The sequence below is a fragment of the Lycorma delicatula genome, chromosome 9 (genome assembly GCF_047948215.1).
Source record: "Lycorma delicatula isolate Av1 chromosome 9, ASM4794821v1, whole genome shotgun sequence".
NCBI classification, from domain to species: domain Eukaryota; kingdom Metazoa; phylum Arthropoda; class Insecta; order Hemiptera; family Fulgoridae; genus Lycorma; species Lycorma delicatula.
In genome coordinates, this window is record NC_134463.1 from 115,852,525 (window position 1) to 115,869,800 (window position 17,276).

General features: G+C 30.3%; 1 protein-coding gene across 1 annotated transcript in view; it reads right to left on the reverse strand.

Moving 5' to 3' along the window:
- LOC142330736 (uncharacterized) overlaps nucleotides 1-17,276 on the reverse strand; it is a 59,385-nt gene that overhangs the window by 17,995 nt on the left and 24,114 nt on the right. The window contains exons 2-6 of the mRNA XM_075376184.1: nucleotides 16,857-16,989; nucleotides 13,955-14,050; nucleotides 10,103-10,369; nucleotides 7,212-7,314; nucleotides 772-857 (exon numbers count right to left, since the gene is read on the reverse strand). Of these exons, the coding sequence (XP_075232299.1) occupies nucleotides 7,310-7,314; nucleotides 10,103-10,369; nucleotides 13,955-14,050; nucleotides 16,857-16,989 (501 nt within the window). The 3' untranslated portion in view covers nucleotides 772-857; nucleotides 7,212-7,309. The remainder of the gene's footprint in view (nucleotides 1-771; nucleotides 858-7,211; nucleotides 7,315-10,102; nucleotides 10,370-13,954; nucleotides 14,051-16,856; nucleotides 16,990-17,276) is intronic.

Here is a 17,276-nt window from a genome sequence, read left to right on the forward strand (position 1 = left end):
GAATACTTATAATTTATTAACTGGTTTCTTCAGGCATTGACTGATAAGGATATAAGCCGTAAAATACCATTGTGTAATTATGCAATTCACTGATGTGGTACCCAGTACTTAAGTTACTTATGGTGATCTATAGAAACCAGTTTATTGAAAATGCTTGGACCACAAATTATTGTTACTCAACATCCTTTTTTTCAATGATGCTAGATTGTGTGATACTTGTCTGTTGTCTTAACACCCTTCATTTGTTTTATTTACAATCCTTTATTAAAATGTAAACTTCCTGCATAATTTTTGTAACAAGTAAATAGAATTTTACATATTACTAAAATAAACTTTCTCTACTGATTTTCGCCAAGATTGTCTTTGAACATAGGAATTGAATAAATCTCCTACAAATATGTGTTCCAGTTGATTACTCCTTTCTTGGTTATATTTATCTGCCTACCACTGAATTCTGTAAATGTAAGTTGGTTGGTTCCATGTATGTAAAACAATAAAAAAAGGGATTCATTATCCTTCTAACCATTAATTAGCACATAAGCTTTTAAACTGGTGATGTAAAGTAGTATAATTTCATATAGTGGCTTATATCCTTATATCCAAAAATGTACAGCAAACTTCCTTTGTTCCTGGAGGAATGCTATGTCTGTTTAAACACGTTTCACAATCTCTTAATCTATTACATTAAAAAAAAATGAACTAAATTACATCACATCAAAGAAACAGAACCATAAATCAATGAACACTGACAGAAAATACAGACAAGTTTACCTAAGAAATTTTTGTTGCAGAAGATAACATTTTTAGTAACTTTGTTTTGGTGTGGGGGGGGTGAAAAACATTTACGTTATCATCGCCTAGAAAACAAAAAACATACACTAGAAATTTAAAAACAAAATTAAAACTTAAATATGAAATAAAAAAGGAAAATAAAAAACTTAAAACTAAAATATTAAACAAAAAACATGCAGCTACTATCACCGCTAACATAATAAAATTTTAATTATAATCACTATCACAGAAAAACTTATCTTCTGTCACAAATAACAACTACATATGGGGTATTCCATTTTAATTCAAAAAATGATCAGTGCATCACTATTTCTGATTTTGGTGATATTTGGTATATGATAACTACCCTTGTAGTGGTCAAAAAATGTTTTTCTTGAGTAATAGACTATTTTCTAACTTGTCAACCTGTAAAATAGCCATTTTTGTCACTTTTTCCACGAGCTGTAGAATTCTTGTTACATCGTAGAGAGGATCAAAAAGGGCTTTTGGAATGAGTAAACATGGAACTTCATCTTAGTGTACTCAAAATTCAATTTCTTACACAACCAAATCCTGTAATGTTTATTGAAGTTACATTTACAAATTATTATTTTTTCAAATTTTGGGCACAAAATTTGAAGGGCTTAAGGTAACAGGCCTGTTTTTTATCTTTTAACACTAGTAAAAATCTGACTGTTACTGAATCCTGTCCTTCATTAAAAAAAAAAAATGGCCGTGATTTTGAAAATGTCTCATTTTTTGGGCCCAAAATCACACGTGGGACAGGTGGAAAAAATCTGAAATTTTTACAACAGTACTCTTTACGTACTTTAAAACCACATAAAATTTGCTTTGTTACTCAAAGGGGTTGACAAGTAATGAGCCATCAAAACTGCTAAAAACACTGTTCCTTCTAACCGTGAAAAATGTAACCAAAAATACTGATGTTATGTATTTTTTCAGATTATAAAAGTCACAACTAAAGTCATTATAATGAATAAATTGTTAATTAATAAATAGTCAATCACAAAATGACAAATAATAATTACAAAATGATAAACAATTCAAATACATTAACAAGATGTTCAATTTCCTTTTATCTTATTTTACTCCTCATAATAGAAGTTATGAATAAATCTTGCATTTTTGACAAAAACTTAACTAACATACCTTAGTGCTCCTGCCATTTTTTTTTTTTTTATTGAATAGAACTGATAAGTCCTCATTCATCTTTGGTGTTACATTGTGTCCTCTTCCAGGAGTTGATAGAAAAAGCTCTGAAAGCATGAGAATCTTTAAAATATTTTCCAGTTGAACCAATGTTTGATTATCCCTCAATGATTTCTTGAATGAAGTATTAGGACCCTGCGGATGGGAAAAGTCTATTCAATATTCCTCTTCATTTTCATGTATTTTGACTGCCTAAACACCACTTGCCACTGTATATGCAGCAGACATAATTTTTACATTTTGACTCTAGTAAACCTATAAAGCAATCAGAAACACTTATGTTCTTGTGTAAGTGTTTATGATTTAGAGATTGCCCAGACTTTCAGAACACATTTCTGTCTTGTTAAAACATAACTGTGAAAAGTTCTTGTTTCTGGGACTGTGATTACCTGATAACAAGAATTGAGGTATTCTTCAGTCTCTTGAACATCTTTACTAGGAGCAGAAAATAAATGTTATACTTTTAATATTGTCTTTGCAATAATTGTACATTTCAGAAGGTGCAACAATTTGATTGTTGACTGTCCTTTGAAGGCTTGCTTTAGTCACAGTCCTTTTTACAGTTCCACCAATACCATCACATGGTCCTCTCCATGGTATGAGGCAAAAAAATGCCACTCAGCTGCGATTTCAAAATCTTCTTGATTGTAGGACAAATTTATGAAATTTTTTTTGTTTTTATACTGGGCTGAGAAGCCATCAGAAAAATAAAAAAATTGTTTACTTGTAACAGTGTTTTTACTTTATTTATGACTTGCTTCTGGAAGCACAAGAACGATGTAGTATTGTGCTTCAAGTACTCACTAATCACACAGTAGCTTTTTTGGCTTTGCAATTTTCCTTCTTTTTTTAAATATATTAGAAATGGATGACTGCGGCATAAGTTTTCAGCAGTGATATTACTGGACTTTATCCTGTATCACAAAAGGAAAATTTTGAGAGAAGTCTCCTAATACATTCACCCTCCAGCAAGTTTTCCTTTTTAATGTTGAGGATTAGCTTGTTTCTTTACTATAACATGATGCCTTTTAAGTACTCATGAAATGGAAGAATTTGAGTAGTTAGTTCACAACGGTCAACAGAAACCCACTGTTTGAAGATAGTTTCAGAATCAAAATCATCCCAACTCTCTTGCAGTAATTTGAGCCCATCATTAGTGCCTGAACATTTTTCACACTGTGACAGCATGCACGTTTCATTTTCTATATCACATACCATGGTTGAAAGGAGAATTTTATAATTAAATTTCATTATTAGAGAAAATAACACAAGTTTTACATTTTGGTAGATGACACACATACAAACAGAGCACCTGACTCACCAGCCAGAACACAAAATTTAGGTCTTAAATCAGCAAACTTTGAATAACCAATTTTTAAATTATGTTATTCTTTGAAGGCTGTGTACAGTTCTTTTATGTTACATAAGATAAGCCTTTTTAGAATATTAATTTTCTTCCAGTCAGCTTGTATTACAGAGACACAATCCTTCTTGCCTGGCATCATTCGGCTCTGCTCTGCTCATCATTCTGGTAAAAATATTGGACACATTTAATAAAATTTATATCAATTATGTGACTGGGTTTCTTTTTGCCGGCAATTTGTGGAAAAATTCCACTTGCCTTAACTAATTGTTGGATTGACAGGCTAAATACTGACTAACACTAAACTCATACTGAATTTTTTGAATGCTCCAGCTGCTTGGTAAGAAACTTTTAATTCTTCACTTTAATCAGCATAATTTTGTGGTACTAAACTGGTTTCTTCCGTAGAAATATTTAAATAAAAGGAATCATTTAATTTACTGGTAACTGACTGCTATTTTTGTAACTTTTATTTTTTAGAAATGGTTCCTTTGCGCTGCTTGATAATTTTTGAACCTTAATTGGAGAAATGCCAACTGCTGAACAAGTTGAAAAACTTCACAAGAAAAAAGCAGATAAACATAATCCCTGTAATAAGAGTTAAGCATGTACAGCAGGTTTATAAACAAAGCCTAGAATGGTTTACATACCCAGTGTAGAAAATGATGTGCAGGTTTTATACGCAAAGCACAGCTAGGCTTTTGCACCATGATTTTTGTAAAGCATGTAATTTTTTGAAGCACACACTACCTGTATATTATACATTAAGTTTGTTCATATATGAGGGTCAGTCAAATAACTGGGCTTTTGTCTTCACAGCATTGTCTTCCATGGTTGGTTACACAGTCATGTTATATTTTGTCATAAAGTTTCTCAGAAATGAGGGGTTCAGAATTTTCACTAGACTGCAAGGATAGTTTGAGAAAATGATATTGTCAGTATCCAAGTCTACAACACAGCTAGCAAATTTAAAGGAAGGGTAAACCTGTAGAAAATGAGCCAAAACAGGCGTTCAAGGAGAAGTGTGATGGATGATAATTCATTGAACTACGACCTCTCTTTTTCTGTTTAGCCTCTGTATGAATGTAAATGAAGTGTAGTCATGTACACTCTCAGGTTGACCATTCCTGAGATGTGTGGTTAACTGAACCCCAACCACTAATGAACACTAGTAACCACGATCTAGTATTCAAAACCATATAAAAGTAAAACTGCCTTTATTACGATTTGAACCTTAGAACTCTTGATTTCAAAATCAGGTGATTTGTGATGATGAGTTAACCACTAGACCAGCCCAATGGGCTTGATCTATGACCCCACTGCAGACTATCAGCACCATACGATTGATAAAATTGTTTTTAAGTGGTTATCAGTCTTGGAAATGCCTATTCCATTATTACAAATATATCTGTATGAGGAAAGTTGCAAGACTTTTGACCACAACTCAGTAACAGGCCTGACAGGAAATTTGCAAAAAAGCTCCTCAATTGATTTCAATGAGAGAAAGGATTTTTTGTGTTGAATAGTAACGTGTGTTGAGACATGGGTCAATCATTACACTCCACAGTCAAAATTGGGAAGTATAGAATGGATAGGCTTGTCCTATAAAGATGAAAACATGGTCTTCAGCTACTAAAGCCTCACTACAGTCTTCTGGGACTTTTAAAGACAGTATTGCTCATCGATTTTTTGTATACTACAGCCAGTTCTTGGACAAAGTGAAAGCCATATACAGGAAACAAATGGTAGCCTGACTAGTCAATCAGTGATGTTATTTTCATTCACAACAATTCCAGGCCTCATAGTCATTAGCACTAAGGATAAACTGGATGAAATTTACTGAGAAATCTTAGAAACCCCCCCCCCCCCCATACAGTCCAGATTTATCCATCTATGATGACTTTTTGCTTAGGCCATTAAAAGAGGCACTGAGAGGATAGAGTCCAGAAGGGCAATGAAGTAATGGAGTTCATGCACAGTTGGCTTGCGACATCCTCAAACTTTTATCTAGAAAGGATCCACAAGCTCCCCACATGTTGGGAAAAAGTATAGAACTTCTAGACAACATAGAAAAGCAATAATTATGTTTTGTATTTCTATTCTGTACTAAAAGATGATAAAAACAAAAGTATGGTTTATATTTGACTGACCCTTGTGTAATTGTATATGCATTTTATTTTAACGTTATATTACAAAAATATCCCGTTATCCGTTAAAAATATATGTTAAAATATAATATTTTAACATCCATACAAAAATGAAGCAAAAGGGCTTCTGCTTCAATCAAACACTGCACTTGCTAAAATCAATTTAGATGATTGAAAGTTAAGAAATATTTACTAATGAGCCCCCCAGTCTTGTTGAAAAGTAGATTTTGTCACTTACTCAATTAGGACACATGTCACAAAAAAAAGTTGTAGGATAAAAAATTAAACCAGTTTGTTCCTTCTTTTGGTAAAACCTTTTTTAGTTTATACGCTAGGTATTTACTTTAACAAAAAATTCAAGCAATGTAAATTAAAGCGAATATAATTGTGTATAATCTTCACAGAAACATTTTTGAATTGTTAACTGGAGGCTTAACTGTCTTAGGAGAAACAGTATTTTATGGTTTATATGCTGCTATGAATAATTTCTGGAAAAGATTTCAGCAGTCAAGAATTAGATCAAATAAAAGTTGAACATTTTTATAAACAGTATTTTTTGGAATTTTGACTTAGGGTTTTACTATCCAGATAATAAATAAGATCTGGTGCCTAGAGAAATACTGTGTAACTTTGCTTGTTAAGATAAAAAATATTTGGATTATAAATGAAAAGTGTGATATGATTTTAAAAATTCTGATTATTTTAAAGTACAGGTTAGTTAAAGTGTGCATGAACCATAGGCATGTAACATTCTTTAGGCCAATGTTGCAACAAAAGACAATAGTAAAATGAAGAATAATAATTCTATATAATTTTTCATTGAGATTGATATTTTATGGATACAAAAATTTTCTTTATTGTAAATGATCTAAATTAAAATACAAGTATTTAATATAAAGTATAGCTCATCATAATCATATCCACCAGAGTAAAATTCTATATAAAAAAAATCCAGGTAGATTTTTAACCCTTAAAATGGACTGATCTTCACCTTGCATCTGGAAGGTTCTGATTTCAAATCCTAATAATGCTTGGGGATTTTTGATAAGCTAAAAGTATTTCTATACACAGGCTTTTAAGCTTACCTAGTGAATAAGTTATTTAAAACAATTATGGTATGTATTTGTTTGGCTCTCAAGAAGAAAAAAGAAATATAATTATTTAAGGAGCTGAGGAAAAATTTTGTTTCCATTTACCTAGCTAACTGCAGTTTTATTGAATATGCATTTTTTCTTAAAAAGTTGTCAGAGTCTAAATATCTAACCACCACCAAATTAAATATTATACAGTAATTTAAATATCAACCAATAACATACAAAAATATACTATTAAATTTTTTATATTACTAAAGATTAGGAATTTTTGAAAAAAAAATCAAAACCCATTATCAACTCTGCCCAAATGCTTAGTATGCGTTATATGATAAAACTGAATAATTGATTAAGTATAAAAGATTTATAAATTAATCACTTAATCTTGACATGAAAGACAAGATAACAAATACTAAAGGGTTAAATGAAAAATAAATAAAAATTATAATGCACAATTATTATTAATTATCAGAAAAGAAGCAAAAATATACAAACATGCAGATTCTATAAAAATTTATGAAATATTTAAGGATAAATAAAATACTGTACAAAAAATATAATTACTATAGAATAAAAAATTAATCATTAGCATATTTTACATTTACATACAATGGATAGCTGCATATATACTATATAAAATAAATTATCTAGTTGATATGAATTGAAATTGAAAACCAGGTCTCTTCTTTATTGAATGATGAATAAAATCAACCTGGAATGAAAAAAAACATCAAAATTTAGCTCAATAAATAAAAGATTTCTATTTTCATTGCGAAACTGCAGGGCTCAGTTTTAAATCTTTTTAAAAATGTAGTGGATACCACTTATTTAAACATTACAACTGTATCTCAGTCAGTCAGAATTCCTAAATCTAAACAAGATTAATTGAAGCCCTTACAGCACATTGCAAATTGATAATTTGCAACAACAGATTAGTGTATAATTATAATTATAACATAGAGAATATTCTCTATAGTGGAATAAAATATTCTTCTATAGTAGAATATTATATTACATTATAGTTAGAATATATTACTTAGCACATGTAAGCATTATTACTGGAATGTATTCCTGGAAATGCAGTAATTCTAAGAAATGTTATTATGTTGAAGGCTTTGTCTTTTGTGTAATTTTTATTCAGTGTTGCACTCACTTCATCACAATGACAATGTAATGAAAAGTTTCATTCTTGAACTCACTGTTAGCATGTACACATAACATTGTTTATTAAATTTATGTTGGGAAGGTATATCCAAAATAATATTACACGAAGAATATCTACATTTATAAATTTTATATGTAAATAAAATAAAAACTTGGTTTTTAAAAAAGAAACTTCGTTAAGAAAAGGCTTTTATATGCATTATAAAACATATATATATATATATTATGCGAAATATGAAACACCAAAACACAGTAATTATAAAAGTTAAACTTACTATATTAATTTCTAAATGATTAAATCTCATCTAATTACTGTGTTTTATAATAAACATATTATTTCATATAATATTAAATTTTATCAACACAGTGGTCAACATGGTAATTACTTATTTGATTATATAAATACATATATAAAAACATGCATGTGCACATACACACACACTTTTATACAATTCAACATAGTACGCACTCTATTTTACTGATTATCAATATCAATAAAACCAATTTAAATAATGTATGAAACAGAATTCAATGGTGGAAAGTTGTTTTTTAATCCACATTCAGTCTTGATTTTTAATTATAACCTACAAAACATTTTGATATTTAAACATTATTGTTAATATAGTCAAATTTAATCTTAACAATTAAATAAATAAATATATAAAAAGAAAACAAAAATGGGCATTTATTGAATTCTGTATCTGATTATAATATTTTTTCCGTCAATACAAGTTACATTATGAATCACTTAAATGTTACATACAGATATAACTGTAAACTGAAATAAAGCGATTACTCAATTTTGTACAGGCACGTTTAAATAAAAAACGGCACTAGATATTGCTAATTATTGTACAATACTTTTTGATTTAGTCTTTATTAATAGTCTTTCACTGAGTAGTCATTAATCAAGTCTATGGGGAGATTGATGGCCATTTGTAGAGCTTGTTCATAAACGTCAAAATATTTTTCAACACTAATAATGCTGAATTAAAAATTAACTGAAAAAAATTTATAAAACAATTATTGACTCTTATTAATTGACTCTTTTCTAATTAATAAAGCTTATAATCCTAAAAGAATACAGAATGGCACAAAAATTACAGTTCATCGACTAAAACTAATGCACAACTAACCTTGCTGAACATTTGAGCTCAAAAATGTTTATATCTGTACAGATGCATAGAATACTGAAACAAGAAGTTTTCTTTGAAAGCAAGAGTAGCTGCTTTAGAAGACATACTGAAGCAAATAGGTAATATTTTTGTTTAATTTCTCAAGCATCTTTGGTTTAACGGCATACATCGTATCTTTCAATAACCCTAAAAGGAATGGTAATTTTGGTAATACATCTATGAAAATCCATTGTCTTATAACTCTGATGTCAGACTTCTTCATTAATACACTAACAGCCTGAGGTACCACAGTCTGGCCCAGCGTCATCAAGGTGGAAATATAAATGATTAAATTAATTTTTAGAAACGAAATAGCATATGACAAACTTCTAGGTTATTTCTATCCTTTAGTTAAGATCCCTTTTGTAACCGTTTCTTCAAAAAACAACAGTCCCAGCCCTCCTTAGTAGGTTATTTCAACCCAAACTGTCATAGAAAAACTAGTGATATAAACCTATAATAGTTTTAAAATGGTTTTCAAATTGTAATGGTGGTAATGACTTTTACGCCACTCAAAATTGTGAGAAATAGTTTTGTGATTTTTAACATATATAATGTATACTGGCAATGTTTTTTTTTTTCCAGATAATGGCCATTATCTGACTTATTCACATTCATGTAACTTATATAACATCTAATGATATACAGAGTGTTCTGTATAGTATACAAAATGAAATGAAATAAATATAATTTTCATACCAAGTTTTATGTGCAAGTTGATACTAGTTATGACATAAAAAGAAACAGCCATTCATCTAAAATAGGTCTGCAAACAATAAATATGAGGAAAAATAAGAATAAGGTTAGCAATTTACAAATTGGTGTAACCTTAAAACATTTATTTTTCATAATTCACTGTGCATATAATAATGAATTTGTTCAGTTTTCTCCGCTTTGATAAGAGAAAAATCACAAGTCATAACTTTATATTAGGAACTAAATCACAAATTGATGAAAACTGCCATTTACATTTCTAGTCTAACATATATGCAGCTGTGCCAAACTTTTCTGTTTAATCAATTTAATTACTATTTATTAAATCTTTCATATTGAAAGTTTGGAAATTTCCTTGAACAGGCAATTTACATTAATAGTGAACCATCTTTTAATATAATACAAATGTACATATAACATACATGTCAACAATAACATTTAACTTACTTGAAAATGGATTTAAATTTTTATTATAATCATCATCATCATCAAACGGAGTACCTGATGAGTAATCTTCATCATCCTCAAATGGATTCTTTCCAGGCAATGATAATGTTGTATTCTGTTTATTTGAGATAACAGTCATTAAAGGTATTTCTGGAGAATCAGTGCTTGGCGTTAAGGCAGTATGTTGATCTCGAGTTAAATTTGCTTCTAACATAGAACTATATCTTTCTAATGATAATTTTTGTTTTCCAAGTTCTTTAGGTCTCTCTGCAAAAAGTTAAAAGAAGTTAAAACCTTAGTCAATAATAAAAATTTATCAGGATTTTCACATATGCGCGCTCGCGCGCGCACACACACACACACACACACACACAGAGAGAGAGAGAGAGAGAACATTATTTATTTATATTATATAAGGGCTGTTTTTTCAACCTACAATTGTGTATCTAAGTAAACAAGAGATAGGCGGGAGCCAGGTCTGCACGATGTGTGATTTCACCGGCCCCCACCACAACCACTGCCATTGCCAGCTCCAATGCATTAGTCTGGGCCGAGATACAAGCAATTGATCACAGTTGTTTCAATCAATGCTCCCGCCAACTGTGAACTGTGAAGTGTAATATGTTTTCTGCAAGCAGAAGGATGTAGCACTGATGAAATCTACTGCAGAATGAGCCTAGTATATGGTGAAAACACTTGGAGTAATGGTAGTGTACGGAAATGGTGTAAGGAATTTAAAGAAGGGTGAATGTACATCCATGATGAAGGTGGGCAAGGACCCAAGTCTGTTGCTACTGTTTGCCTGGTTGAGCGTGTTGATGATTTTGTCCGTAACAAACGGAGGTTTACGATAAGTCAATTTTCTGCAAAATTCCCAGAGATTCCAAGGTCTTCTCTGTACACAATTGTGACTAAAGACCTAAGATACCAGAAACTGTGCGCATGTTGGGTCCCAAAAATTTGAGTGACGATCATAATGCAGTGAATGTCATCAGCCTTAAAGTTTCTCATGTTACAATAATGAGGAGGAGGGTGTTTTTAAAGTCTATCACTACCAGCAATGAAACTTGGATCCAGTATCACAATCCACAAAACCAAAGAACAGTCTGAGCAGTGGATGCAAACTTCTCCAAACAAGCCAAAAACTTTCAAACAGACACTGAGCAACAGGAAAACAATGGCTGTAGTTTTTTGGAACAATAAATGTGTCTTGTTGGTGAACTTTATAGAGCAGAGGGCAACATAACAAAGGAAGTTTATTGTGAATCTTTATCTCACCTTTGCAGATCGATCCAGAACAAACGAGGAGGCATGCTCTTGTCCGGCATGGTTTTGATCCATGAGAATTCATGATCGTACTGTGCCAACATGATACAACATCTTCTCAAACAATTCAAGTGGGATGTTTTCAACCATCCAACGTATAATCCAGACCTAGCACCTAGTGATTTTCACCTCTTTTGAGAATTGAAGGCATGGGTGGGTGGACAACACTTCTTCACCAACGAACTACTTCAGGAGGCTGTCAAGACGTACCTTACCTCACTGATCGCAAACTTTTTTGAAGAGGGCATCGGAAAGCTGGTGTCATGATACGACAAATGCGTCAACTGTTTTGGTGATTATATAGAAGAAAAAGTTACATACTACTCAACTTTTAGTAATAAAATCATTTTATGTCAATGTATCTTTTTTTTTATAGCCCATTGGAGGTTAAACAAAAACATTACATACACTAAGTCTTCAAAAAGAATCCAGCCACATTTTTTTTTCCTGGAAAAGTATTTCAATATTATAAGTGGTATGAGTATGAGTAGTAAAACTTGTGTACAATTAGTTTTTGTACATGGTTTCTGTTGTTCAGCAGCTATTGTGTATTTGTATAGTAGGCGTTTACATTTTTATTTTATACATGACTTGTCTTGCCAAGGCAAAACAATTTGTAAGATTAAACAGGGTTTTAGAAATGAAGCTGTACAAAGATTAAAGAGTGGTATTACAGTTTTCAAAATACCAAAAATTCAGCTGAGAGTAACTAGCACAAGTAGACAGTCAACAAGCCAAAATCCAAACCTCATTAATAACATGCAGAATTTGATAATGGAAAATAGTCAGCTTACTATCCACGAAATTGCAAATGACATTGAATTAGTAATGGTATAACACAAAAATTTAACAGATGATTTAGATAAGCACAGAGTGGTTGCAAAATCTGTCGCAAAAGTGGTTTCATTTGAATAGGAAGATATACATTTTTATACTGCACAGGATGTTGTAAAGTCCAACAGTAATACCAACTTTCTTATGACCATAACTGGTGATGAATATTGGGTGTATGGGCACAACCCAGAAATAAAAGTTCAGTTGTCACAGTGGAAGACACAATCATCTCCCAAGACTAAAGAAATTAAGTTAGGTGAGGAGCAAAATGAAAACAATGCTGGTTTTTTTTTACTATTGTACAGCTGTGTATCATGTATATGCATCCACACTGTCAACAAACAGTACTGTCTGGAGATTCTGTCATCATTGTGTTGCAAATCAGGAAAAAAGGCCAGACCTGTGGGAATACAATGCAAGTGATAGTTGCACCTTGATAACAAACTCACATTTGTCACGTCTAACCCAGGATTTCTTGTCAGAGACAGAATTCCTCAGGTTTACCTGTCTCCTTATTCAACAGAAATAACTGCTTATGATAGTTTGTTGTTTCCTTAGGCTGAAGAAGCTGCTGAATGTTTCCTGATTTAAAAACTGGAAGTACATAACGACAGATATGAGAGCACAGCTGGTAGCCGTTCTAAAAGAGCACTGCAAAAATGTTTCAAGCAAGGGAAGGATCGTGGGAATACGTTATGGAGTCATAAGAGGTCTACTTCATTCAGACATGGCATTTTCACACACACTACAACTCATTCTGTGTATTAACTTCACTGAAACAGCCACATGAAAACTGCAAAATCAAAGTCTCTTGTACAGTAAAGGAAGTCTGAATGGTTAAGAAGACTGTCAGATTATTTAATAGAAAAACAATAAATAAATGTGCAAGTATAGGTAGTTCATCCAACAAAGATCATCCTAACATATTAGCTGAAGCAATACGACCAGGTAAATACTCAACTCATTTGATATTCAGTGTCAATTAAACAGGTCTTTATATCAACATATGCCAATGTATACAATAAACATAAATGCACGGTTGTACACTGTCAAAGAAGAAAAAATATGCTTGGTTTCAATACAAAGAAAAATTGTCTAAACAAATTTTAACGTAATTCAGAATTTAATTGTCTAATTAAAACAATATAATGTAATTTCACATTAAAATTTTACTGAAAACGGATCTTGTTGAAATTGCCCTTGCAAAAAAAAAATTGACTGCCTGATGTTACTTTTAACTAAGAAAAATTCCTTAGAAAAACATTAAAAAAAAAGATCAAATGATTACAAGCATAATTAACATTAAAAACCTCAAATCAGGAAACAATATAGTAAATAGTATCTACTGTGAAATCTCAGTTTCAATAAATTATATAAACATCATAAATATTAAATTAACTACAATCCAAATTATGAAATTTTTCTTGTGTGTATAGACAAGTTGACTTTGGTACTATACATTTAAAATTGGATGCATAGAACACAATGTAAAAAAAATTGTCCTAAAAATTAAATGAACGCATTTTCTAAGTTTAAGCTTAGATATTTTAAACAAATGTTTGAAAATTAAATATGAATTTTTAAAATTATATAAATGTATGAAATTATATTAAGAATGAAATAAAATATTTGCCAATTTAAGCTGAAAACAAAGTTATACAACTGATGAAAAATTCTACAAAGTAATATTACCTGGGTTCTGAATTTTTATATCAACTGATTGTGACATATTGGTTGGTTTTTTCAATGCTTGCACAGTATCAGGTTTTGAAGAAAATGATTTTGATCCTGAAAAAAAAATTGATTTGAAAAATTAAAAATTAACACGTATAAAATTGGTGACCATTATAAAATGCATTAGAAATGTGATTATAAACACGAAAAATAATTAATTAGTATTTATTTAGGAAACAGAAAAAGGAATGCAAAATGAAAGGTATACAGCTAATCCATAAAAAAGTGAATTCAAACTGAAAAATAAAATGATGAATTTGAACTGAGAAATAAAGAGTATGTTCAAAAGAAGATTCATAAAAATGAAAATGCATATAACATAACATTCAGAGTATAACATAAACTCTGTTTAGAAAAATTTGTTACTACTTTCAATCAGGAATTATAAGTATTGTTGCAGTCATGTTAGGAGAAAACATGAGATAATCAAAAGACTATAACAAATGCATGAAGAGCTTTAAAAAATTAACAAAATCATCCATATTTATTTATTTATTAAATTTAAGTGGTCTAGAGGCAACTTAGTATACATATTATATATATATACATACATTAATGTACATTGTTTAATATATACAAACGAGTACATTACAGTAAATATAATATAAATAAATTATTATTACAGTATTCATTTTGTTTTAGTCATGTGAAGGTAGATTGTGTCTTGTGTTTATACTTATACTAAGTTTATCCAGTTAATACTTTAAGTGAGTTACTAAAAATGAGTTGTAAAATTTTGCATTCATTTATGGTCAGCACAAAATTAAAAGTTATTCGTTTAGCTGAGGAAATCTGTAATTGTGCAGCAGGCCGTAAATATGATATTCCAGAACTGTATATAAGAGATTGGAAAAAGAAAAAAGCTTACAAATAGCAATAAAAGTAGAAGCGTATTTCATGACAGGATTCAAAAGTTTCAAGTAGAAGAGCAGTTGTTTTCTTATATTCAAGATATATGTTAGCAATGATTTGCTGTTTCAACAGAATGGCACAATTAAAAGCCACATAAATCATGAGGGAGCTACAAATACCAAATTTTAAAGCAAGTCAACGATGATTGAATCTTTTTACGAATAGGTATGAATTATCAATAAGAAAACATATATCTATTTGTCAAACGTTTGCTGCATGCCTTTGAAGAAAAATTATTGGCCTTCAAGAGACATGTAATTCAGTTACAACAAGAAAATAACTTTTTAATAGGGCAGATAGAAATGCCTATCAATCAGTCAATCAGTTTACTTTTATGTACCAGCAGATTAAACAATTATGCTGTCAGTGTTTGCTTGTGGCTATGAAAATTGGCTTTGTACAGTATTATAATACAGTACTATTATTTTGACAATACTAGCATATGGCAAAAGACTTTCACTATTTATTTTATTTAATAGTAAAACCTTTCGAAAGGCTGAAAATTACCTGCTGTTGTCATTAGGTGCCAAGAACAAGGATAGATGAATAATGCGGTAGTTTTAAATTGGGTAAAATGTATGTGGGAGTGGTGATCTGGTGCTCTTTTAAGATTGAAAATTATGTTAGTGATGGATAGTTTCCGTGAACATGTAATAGACAATGTGAAAAAATGTTTCAAGAAAGTAAAACAAAGCAAGTTTGTATTCCTTCTAGAATGATGTCATTACTCCAGCCACTCAATGTTAATTGGCCTTTCGAAGAACACATTTGAAACATTTTTATTCGAGTGGATGGCAACTGCAGTCCATGAAACAACTCCTACAGGAAGACTGAAAAAGCTGAGTTTCACATTAATATGCGAGTGGATCTTGGCTGCATGGAATCTTAACTAAAATGATTTGATAGTAAAGAGCTTAAAGAATTGCTGTATCTCTAACAGCCTGGATAGAAATGAAGACACTGCCTTATGGGACAATAGTCATACCTCTTCTGAAGTTGGAGATTCAAACAGCAATGACGATTAAAAAACATGTAAGAATCCTTTTTCAGATTTACCATATTAGTGTTTTAACTTGCTTGTCTTTTAAAATCACCATACGACATTGCTACAATAGGCTCTTTCTTCTTTTTTTATTTTAGATGTGCCTACAAGTCTTTGTATATTTCCTTATTTGTTATTGTGTTTATCAATGCACCATATTTTTTGTATATAATAATAATTAATTAATGACAATTTAATTTTAAAGTATATATTTTATTATTTAATTTTTACTACATAAAAAATAAATAGAAATTAACTGAAAATTTTACATGTACTTTTTTCCTAAAACCTACACCATTATTTTTTGGGTCTGTCTTTCACATCTTATGCGCAAAATGTTTCATGTATATATCTGAGTTTCTTACATATGTAAGTAAATATGATATTTGGATACAAAAAAATTGTAGTAATCGATAACATCTATGAGTCATATATACTATAATCAAGAACAAAAAAATTACATTTATCTTCTTTTTTTAAAAATTATTACTTGTCTAATTAAAGGTATATGACATAATTTAATGAATATAGAAACAAGAGATTTCCAAGTATCACTAAATAAATAACAAGCTAAGGAAAAATATAGCAATTCATCACTTGCCATTAGTGTCTCTGATGGTAATTAAGAGAAAAAAAATTGTATAATTATTTACTTTATTCAATAATTCCATGATGTAAGAACAGAAATTTTATTATTTGGAATTCTTGATAAATAAAAAAATAAAAATATTTTCTAACTTTTAAAGAGATCACACCACCTAGTTCAGAAACAACAAATTAAAGAAAATGTTACCTTGCCACATACCTGATGTTTTCAATTAATATCAACTTAACTATTTCAAGAAAATTTAATTAAAAGAAAATAATTACCAATTTACAATAAACAATAAAAATTAAATCAATTACTTAGTGTTGCATCATTAATAACAGTGAATTTATTGAAAATGCCACGCCCAAAATAATCAGCAACCAAAGAAAAACCATCTTCTGCTCTTTCAAGCTGACTATGGAATGTTTCATGTAAATCACTATTCTGCACCTGAAAAAATAAAACACTTCATACTAATAATTATAGTTTCAACAAAGATTATATGGTTAAAAGATCCACAAACACATACTTGTATAGAAAAAATAGAATTCAAGTTCAATGAAAACTTGAATGAGAAGAGCTGAAACAAACAGATGTTGCTGCTATTTGATTCAGTATACATTAATGGGAGTCCAGCTGCTAGTCTGACCCTACTTCTCAGTCTAGTAGCCTCTATCTCACTAGGAAAATATAAAAAATGAAAAAAATCACTTTTACTTACACTGAGAGGACTTTCT